The following is a 9,841-nucleotide window of genomic DNA, read 5'->3' as shown; positions in this document are numbered from 1 at the left end:
CAAACCAAAAACCTATGGAATAAGGCAAAGAGAAGAGGAACAAGAACAGCAGCAGCAACAACGAAAAATTAAAACTAAAAACGCAATTGTTGTAGACGCCACCACCAAAACGCCACTAGAAATAGAAGAAGAAGAAGCAAGCAAGCAAGCAGTGCCATATCGTCGTGCATTACTTAAGCGGGCTCAAATCCCTCTTCTGCTCTGCCGCTCCATCCCTGCCCCAAACACAAACCGAGAAACGACAACAATGACGACGACGACGACGACGCCAACGACGACAATCGACGATAAAGAGAGCGACCGACCTAACAGCAACTACGAATTGGAAAATGAAATAAGTGCAACAATAACAATTTTTGGAAGGGGGATGGTTAGACCAAAAATTTAAGAGAGTGAGAAAAATTGGAGAGAAGCAAAAGAACTAAGAGGAGGAGGATCAAACATATCGAATGGGCCGAGTTTCAAGACGGCCTGTCTGAGTTACACACAAAGTCGTTGCTTTTAATGCATTTCGAGTATGTATGAACTTACATACATACATACATACATATGTGAATGTAAATGTTACTATGTATGTATGTATGAAAAATGCAAGCAATTTTGGGGTAGGCCAGGCCGATCTTTAACTGAGCGCTACTTGGTTTTCGCTGAACAAGAAGGCTCCGGAGGATGCCTCATCTTCCGTTGAGCAAGCAAAACGTATTACGGCATTCAAAAGAAATGCCAAGATCCCGTAAACCCATTTGAACTATGTATGTACATATGTACATATGTATGTATGTATACAGTATGTTAAACAATTCTTTGCACAATTCATTCTTATGGTATTTTCAATGCATTTAATGTAGTTTGAAACAATTTTATGGCTTAATATTATCAACAAAACATTTAAATTATTCAAAGTAAATATTTAATCTATTATAAAAAGGAAAAACGAAAAAAAAACTTAAAGGACTCCGAATTTCAATAGTCAAGTATGTAATTCTTTGCGAAAATTCAAACTGAACCACAAAAGAAAATTGAAAAAAAGTAATGGTGAAAAATTCCGAGAAATAAGTTTGCTTGATGTTCATTCAAAATACAGTCGACTCGATGGTAATGATAATTTTGGTTTTTCCAATTGAAATTTAGAATTTTATTTAGTTTTAAAACAAATATCTAACTAAATGCATCTTTTTGCCAAATAAAAGATTATTATGATTAATTCTGATCATTAATAATTTTTATTAACAGTCAAAAATCAAAATCAGTTACATGATGCAGGGTATTTGCATGCATAGAACTTCTTATTTGTTGTTGCTGGTGCTAACACACACGTATAAACATGCGCCAGCATGGCTCTATGTGTGTGTGTGTGTCGCGTTCATTCTTTTGCTCGCTTTTACTTTCTGTTGTGGTTTACAATTAAACGGCATTTTTCCCCCTGAGCGAATGCGCGAGGGGCCACATCAAGAACATGAGCGAGGGAGAGAGAGAGAGAGACAGAGAGGACGAGACTCTCTCAGATTGTGGCCTGGTCTGCAACTATGTCTGGGCCTGACTCTGAGCTATCAACGCGGTTTTGTTTGGGGGCTGCGACGCCGACGCAGATAACGGTAACCAGAACCAGGCACAGACGCAGCAGCGTCAACAAGGAGAGAACGGGCGGAAGCGGGCGCATCTTTTGCCCGTTCGTTTGCCTGCTCTCTCGCTCTCGTTGTCTCTCTCTCTCTCTTTTGAGCGGAGAACATTGTGTGCGCGTGATTTTCTGGCTTAGTGTACATTTGTATGCGTATATGAAAAAGTGAGAGAGACAGAGAGAGGGAGAGCGTACAATTTCGCGGTTTAGTTTGGCCTACGAAATGCGGGCTTGCTGCCGACTGCTCTGCTGCCTTCGGCTTCAACGACTTCGGCGCGTTGACGGTGGTTGTTATTTTTTTGTTTTTCTTTCTTTTTGGCTTTGGTTTTTAGTTGCTGTTTAAACTTGGTCGTGAGAGGGTAGCAGCCCCGTCAATATCAACAACCACAACAACAATAATAACAGCAGCAAGGGAATACATACACCCCAGCGGATCATCCATCCCATCGATTTGATCGCGTTCGAAGTGAAGTGAATAGAAACAAAGTACAACAAAAAAAATAAAAAACAAAACAACACACACATAGTGAACATTAAACACTGGCCAACATAAATCATCAAATTCTTCAGCAAATCTTGATGGCGCCCATCTCTGGCTCATCGCCCACAACAACGGGCTCGAACTCGTTGCAGGATATGACCGCTGCAGCTGCTGCCATTGCCCTCGATATGAAGCCAAAAGTGGATCAACTATCATCATCAACGGCTATAGTGCCGCCAGTGCAGAAGATTAAAAAATGTGTGTACCCCCCACCCACCACCCAATCGATCCTCCATCTCCACGCCTGAATTGTTCCAAAAATTAAATTAATTTCTCTGCTATTCTATCTCGTTCTCTCTCCCTCTGTTTTTTAGTGGTGCGTCGCAATGCTTCGGACAAATTGAAGCTTATCCAAATGGTTCACGACAATCCCATATTATGGGACTCAAGATTGCCCAATTTTAAAGGCGCCGAAGAGGAAAAGAATCGAGCATGGGAGTACATCGGTCGAGAGTTCAATGCTCCAGGTCGTCGAGTTGCGCGAGCTTTTAAATCTTTGCGAGAATCTTATCGCCGCGAATTGGCCCATGTTAAGCTAATGGGTACTGGATTTAAACCCAAATGGAGTCTATATGAAGCCATGGATTTTCTCAGAGATGTCATCAGGGAGAGAAAGTAAGTAGAGCTCTATCATCCAATTAGTCAATCAATCTCATACCAATTAGAGATATTCTATGCATATTTTTTGGCCAAATTTTTGATTTGACATAGAATCAGTTACAATTTGAATGGTGGGTTTCTTTATCGATCTCAATTCGGGTGTTACCTTTTGGAGGTCTGTTTGAGGTCTTATCATTTTTAAAGCTCCCGTTACAAGTCCACCTGCCAAATGCGATCGCGTTTTTGTAATAGTAGAAAAAAGGCACAGTCCCTGGATTGATGACGACGATCGATCCATATAAAGAGCAAAATATGTACATATGTATGTACATTTGTATGTATATTCGATAAGCTTGCTCTCGTTCTGTCACTTCCCCCCTTCCACAACCCTCTCTCTCACTCTTTCTGTCTCGGTCCCCATAAAGCAAGGCAATGAGTGAGCGCGGCGGCCAAAGTGCGGCTAGCTGTTGTTGTTACCCAAAGCCATGAATAACGGTTCTTAGCTGCGTTTTGGCTTTGTGTGTTTTGTTGTGTGTGATAGCTTTAACCTTGCCATTGTGTCACACTCACTCAGTCATTATTTTTGTTTTGTCCTCTTCTTCTTCTGTGTTCTGCGGTGCAAAATGCAAACTACAAAAATATTTACATAGTTCTTTCGATCAATTTTGATCGTGCACCACCCCATTTTCCTTGGACTGAATAATGAGTCATTACAACTGATCTGAAACAATCATGGCACACACACACGCACGCTAAGTAAAATGAATATGAGTGTGTTGATTTTGTTTCCATCTCCTTCACCCCTCCTCAAACACTCGCACCATCTACTACTTCTATTCAGGCTTCCTCCTGTTGATCGCTAAAACGGCGGTAAAAACTGGAAAAACCAACCACATGCCTAAGCACCACCTGAAAGATTACAAAGAGTTTAGCTTATTGAAATACTCGGAAATTTTAGGGTCTCTGACAGTTAAGTTTACTTTTGGCATTACAGACATAGGGAAATGACTCACTCAAAAAAAAAAAAAAAAAAAAAAAACAATGTCTGATTATGATGGTTAGAAGGATCCTTTCAAGTGATAATACATAAATTGCAAATGGTGCTTCCCCAATAACGCTTCCAAGAAAACTGATAAGAATACGCTAGAAATGGGAAGTGTCTCTCATGGGCTAAACGAATTCGTACTTACGGGTGTGTGTGTGTGTAGATTTTTAATACGAATGTTAAATTTCAAAAAACACCTAGGCCAAAGAGTAGAAGAAGAAATCGGGAACATGGTCGTGGAAAAAAACAAATCGAGAAACAAAGGAATGACCAACAGGCCGGCCAGAGACCCGCAAATACGTTCAAAACTGAGATCTCTGAATCGAGTTGATTTGAGTTGAGTTTGAGGCTGAGTTGGGTGAGAGTGTGTATGTGTGTGTGTATATGTGTGTGTGTGTATTGTACTTTATGTACATATTTATATGAAATAAGGCCATTTCCTTTCAATTGACTGTACCCACATGGGCAACAGCAGCAGCAGCAACAACCAGCGGTTCCAATGCCCCGCGACACATGCCCGCAGCACAGTCATACACACACAAACACACACACGCTTACACATATTTAAATTTTTATTATTTTGAGCTGATAACAGACAGAAGCAACAGCAACAGTATAAAAACGGAACGGACCCGGCTCGGCCTGGTCCGGGGACTTGAGCCATAGCCATAAAAACAGATCTCTCTCCCTCTCATTCTCTATCTCTCTCTCACTCTCTCGCTCGCTCTCTGTCATATGCCTTTGAAAAGCAAAAGCGAAAAACTTATACAACATCATTCCACCAGAATCTCGTGTCGTCTCCTCAGGTCTTCGTCTCAGTGAGCCACTTGAACAAAACAAAAACAGAATAGAGCCGAGGGAAGCTGCAAAAAAAAAAAAAAAAAAATTAAAACCAAAAACACCAACAAGAACTTCCATGGTGGCGACAGAGCGAGAAGAAAAAAGAAAGAGAGAGCTCTACATACACTCACACACACACACACGAATGAAAATGAAAATCAGTAAAGGAGAAATACAGATGATTGTGGACCAAGTTTAGAAAAATGTAGAATCAAAGAGAGCAAAAAATTACATTCGACAGGGAGAGTACAACACAGAGCACACACATGTGTGTGTGTGAACGATTTAGCGAACGAGGCTCGGCTGGCTGCGTCTGCGTTTGCCGTTTGCTTCTGCGGCTTCGGCCAGGGTTAAAAATATATGGTATTTTATGCCCACCGACCCGACCGAAAAGCAAACATACACACATCACATCCAACCAACGGGGTTGGTCGCTGGCCACACTCACACACACACACGCGCACACATATATGTATATATCGCATCCTATGGGCATGTATTTGTGTGTTTGTATGTTTTGCTGTGTGTCACGCTTATGATTTAATAAGCAAATGAGCTGCAAAATTGATGAAATTGTTGTTTCGACGGCAACGACGTCCCCTTCCACCGCCCACCATACACACCTCTTACGATCCCTTCTCCCCACTAAGCCCCAAAGTCAAAACAAAATCTCAGTACAGACGGGACGGCCCGGGTCGACCCCGTTAGCATGCGCGTGTCACTGACCACCACTCCACAAACTACCCAGAGAACAGTGACTCAAAAAAAATATTGGGCGTATACCTCCCCCCTGAAAATTTTAATTGAAAAAGCGAGGGAGAGGCTTATAGGGAATTTTACAACTGAAAAATCAAATGATTTCTTAGCATTATGTACATACACATGTACATACATACATACACATAGGATGACTTTTAGAATTGCTCCTTTTCTCTGAGACTTTTTGAAACTTAAAACTTTCTAAATCGTTTTGAAATAAGCAAATTAAAATAATTTTGAAGATGTTTGAAATGTCTGATAATTTATGTGTAGAAATTCTATCTACTGATGTACATATGTAACATTGCTTGTTCCCTTGCAATCCTCCAAAGACCATCTTAGAAACCCACAAAGAACGATCTTTGTCTCTAGGCAGCGATCTTTGTTTCCAAGGAAATCTCAAGAACAGATTTTGTGTACATATCCTCAAAAAAGGATATTTGTCCCTATGAAACCTCAAGAAACGATTGTTGTTCCGCAGCAATCCTTTAGAAGTGATCATGGTCCGTAAAAAACCTTAAGGAACCTACATATTTTTCTTGCGAAACTGATCTGAAATGTAATTTGGCTATATCACTATTCAAGAATAAACTTGAAACTCTTAAAGAATGGAATATCTTAGGGATTTTCCAGCTAAATTTCCCTAGATATTCTTCAGCAAATTTGGGTGAAAATATAATTAAACTAACAAGAGTCTGAAACTAAGTTTCTATAGGGTTTCGATATATTTACATACAGAACATAATGTGTTTTAGCCTGAGGCGTCATTATGTTAGTTGTGGTCTGAATTGCCTAAATTTGATAACTGTATACATATACATACATACATATAATCTTAACAAAATGAAAGATACATACATATATGGTAATTACTTACAAATTAGCTACATATGTACATACATACATATGTACTTAGTTCTTTTAGACATGTACATAATTCTATGGAAATATTGTCCATTTGTCTAATGGGTCGGTCGGTCGGTCGGTCAGTCAGTCTGTTTCCATTGCGGTTGGGTATAGAGAAGCGGAAGCAAATATTGATAAGCCAAAAAATAACATGTACAAAACACTAAACTAAAAACCGAATCGAATGTGAGACGAGAGAAAAAGACCACAGAAGCCGCAGGCAAATAGAACAATTTTTTTGGGGTCTATACGAAACATGGGAAAATGCATTTAGCCCTGATTAGGAATCGACGGCCATTGAGGACAAATAGTGTGTCTCTAGGCAGGCCCCAGTTAATGTATGTATGTATGTATGTATGTATATCCATGCATTCAAATATTCTCATACGCTTCACATTTCACATTTTCCAATTGTCAACTACCTGCGATCGTTTCTCAAGGAGCTGCTGCATTGGTTGGGGAAAAATGGCTAAAAATAGCAAGGATGCGATGGGACGGGATGGATGGTTGATTAGTGCTTGGGTAAAGCAAAAGCAGCTGCATCTTGTTGTTGGAGAAGAAAATGCTCTTGAAATTTGAGAAGCATAAGGTCGGTCTGTCGGCCGGGACAGACGCTAAAGGAAATCAGGCCTCGACGTGACTTCGTCTTCTTGTTCTACTTTACCAACTCAGCAGCATCATCTCAAATATGTACATTTTGTTGGTAGTTTTTTGTCCGTGTGTGTGTGTGTTTTTTTTTTTTTTTTTTGGTTTCTTTGAGCACGTCCGTCGTCGTCAACGTATTCATAATTTGGTCATATACTTACTCTGGTACTTAACGGGTATGCCAATTTTTGGCTTAAAGTTGGGCCGAGCCAATGTTTGTATACCCTTGCAAGTTTTGTTGTTACTCTTCCCTTGCCTATAGCCGTAAATCTGGAAACACGTTTTATCTAAAAAGTCAAATGATCTTGCATCTAGACTGGAGCAATGAGCATTTGCGTGAGAGCTATATAAAATATCGTGATCTGATTCGGCTGAGTCCAAGAGTCCTATTTGCAAAGGTATACAATTATGGCTTAAATAGCATTATGATGATGATAATGCTCTTGGTTTTCCATTCCAACTGACAAGTAAAATAGATATTAGATATTATTTCTCTTTGGTTTTCTTACATACAAAGTCAAGTGAACTAGTTTTTCAATTGAAAATACTTTTTAGATAGCAAAGAAGGAGGATATCTGTATAGAGTATTAAGACTTCGACATATTAAAATATGTTATGCCCTTGAATATTTCCATGGGGGTTGATTTAGGTTTTTGGTTTATGTATTTTTGGAATTGAAACTTGATTGAACTTGGCTTTCCCCGCTCTATTATGTATGTGCATATGTATATGTATGTGTGGCAACTAACTAACCGTGACTATTCTTTCTCTCTCTTTCTTTTAAAGGGGCGCCTCCCATGCCAGTGATCTCAACTTGAGTGCCTTTGCTCAGCATCTTCACAATAATAATAATAACAACAATAATAATAACAACAGCATTCAAGGCAATAGCAATAAAACGGGTGGCCTGAAGTTATCCTCATCCTTTAATGACTCATCCGCTGTGCTCAATTTATCGAAATGCTCGGGACTGAATATGAGCAATGAAGATTATTATAGCGATTATTATGTTAAACCAGAGATGGATCTCTCAACGGGCTCTGGACTTGGAGGTGGGGGCGGAGGAGTCAATGGAGGAGGATCTGGAGCTGGTAGCAGTAGCAGCGGTAGCACCAGCTCAACTGGAGTTCAACCGTTGCCCGCCCATCAGCAACAACAGCAACAACAACAACAGCCAAATGACAGTCGTGTGAGCTCCACTCGAAATGAGCATCTGCATCATCATCATCGCCATCATCATCAGAGTTACGATGACATGGATGCCAGCTCACTGCGCAGTGCCGATGCATCCGATGAGGTCGAAGAATTGGAGGCCATAGATGCTGATTTCCCTATCCATTGATACTCGATTCAAATTCACCGCGTAGTACAAACGCGGGCGGTGATCTGGGCATGCAACGTAAACGCCGGCAAGACGATCTCGATGACAATGATGATGATGATGATGCGGATGTTGTGCCCGGCGGCATCGATGGCGATGACTACGAGGATCAAATGCTACAGCAGCATCATCATTTGCGTCAACAACAACATAGTGCAGCAGCTGCCGCCGCCGCCGCTGCAGCTGCCGCATCTGGTGGTGGTGGTCCTGGATCCGTTGTCGGAGGATTGGATATTGCGCCACCTCAAACCGTTCGTGAGATACTCAATTCCAAGTTCTGTGGCTTCATATCAGCCAAATTGAACAGCATGGAGGATTCCGAGGCGGATAATCTAATGAATCGGATTCTTTTGCTCCTCGTCCAGATGCAACAATGTGAGGGAAGCGCCAAATAAAGGAGATGGAGGAGACAAAATCCAAAAAAGGGGAGGCGAATGCTTCTGCGGGTTGTGGGTTTTGCTGTCGGGTGGGTGGGTTGAATTATAAGTGTTTTTTTTCTTTCTTTTTTTTTCGCTATTATAATCATTGTATAGCTAAGCTCATTATGGATTGATGCAGCTGCTCAAAGCAAGCGCGATACGATGTTGGTTATCTTGCCCCCTTGCCATACATTTTGTTTTCTCACACTTTCATCTTGCCATATAAGTTTCAATTTCAATGCCAAATTTGTGCCATGCCAAAAAAACAAACAAAGAAGAAAACTTAAAAAAAAAAAAAAAAACAACAAAACGAATATGTAAATCGTTTAATCGAAAGAACTAGTTAAACCAAATGATTTTCAGTCAAGAAATGCAAAGACAAAATGTAACAAATATGAACAAAGACAACACAAAGACAAAGAAAAATTTACAATTTATGTTTAAATAACGATATCTTTATATATACATACATACATTTTTTTTCTATTATCGATATAGCCAAGTATGAGATTTAGTTAAATGTTAATTTAGTTTTAAGATCCAACAAACTGTAGCATATATAGTATATATATATATCCATAATAATATCATATCTGTATCATCACATGAAGCAAAACTATAATGCTATGTAATTTTTTTTTTGTTTTTTTTTTTCCTGTACAAGATTCTACTTCTTGTTGATCATCGAAGTGAAACGAAAAATAAGTTCAAAACTCTTGCCAATGTTTGCCAAGAATATACATATATATTTATATATATATGTAAGATTAGCTATAATTTTCAAGTGGCAAATTTATATACAATATATATACATACTCTAACCATTATAAATCTAAAATGTTGTTTCATTATGTCATCGATGAAGACCAGATTTCCAACTCACATTGTCAAAATGCAGCCTTAAAATGTACGTGTTATTACGTGACCTCCGCCGTGTTCTTCTTCAGCTCTGTGTTGGGATTCCGCCAAACCATTGTCTCTCTATCACTTCCAAAAAGATGGACTTACATTCGTCCAGGAGAATTACATGGTCCCACCAGCTTTTTGGCATATTACTCCTGGGACAAGACTTCCCTTATTTTTTGAA

General features: G+C 39.8%; 1 protein-coding gene across 1 annotated transcript; it reads left to right on the top strand.

Annotated features, from left to right (window-relative positions):
• The first annotated feature begins 1,872 nt into the window (after positions 1-1,872).
• On the top strand, positions 1,873-9,370 carry Mes2 (Mesoderm-expressed 2). Its single transcript, XM_068293926.1, is given in 4 exon segments — positions 1,873-2,357; positions 2,474-2,774; positions 7,741-8,276; positions 8,279-9,370. Coding segments are annotated over 4 exon segments (1,449 nt in total). The 5' UTR covers positions 1,873-2,197; the 3' UTR covers positions 8,731-9,370.
• The last annotated feature ends 471 nt before the right edge of the window (positions 9,371-9,841 follow it).

This window comes from Drosophila tropicalis, unplaced genomic scaffold, assembly GCF_018151085.1.
Source record: "Drosophila tropicalis isolate 14030-0801.00 unplaced genomic scaffold, ASM1815108v1 contig_805, whole genome shotgun sequence".
Lineage (NCBI taxonomy): Eukaryota > Metazoa > Arthropoda > Insecta > Diptera > Drosophilidae > Drosophila > Drosophila tropicalis.
Note: the sequence above shows the minus strand (reverse complement) of the source record. Positions and strands in the feature narration are given on the sequence as shown.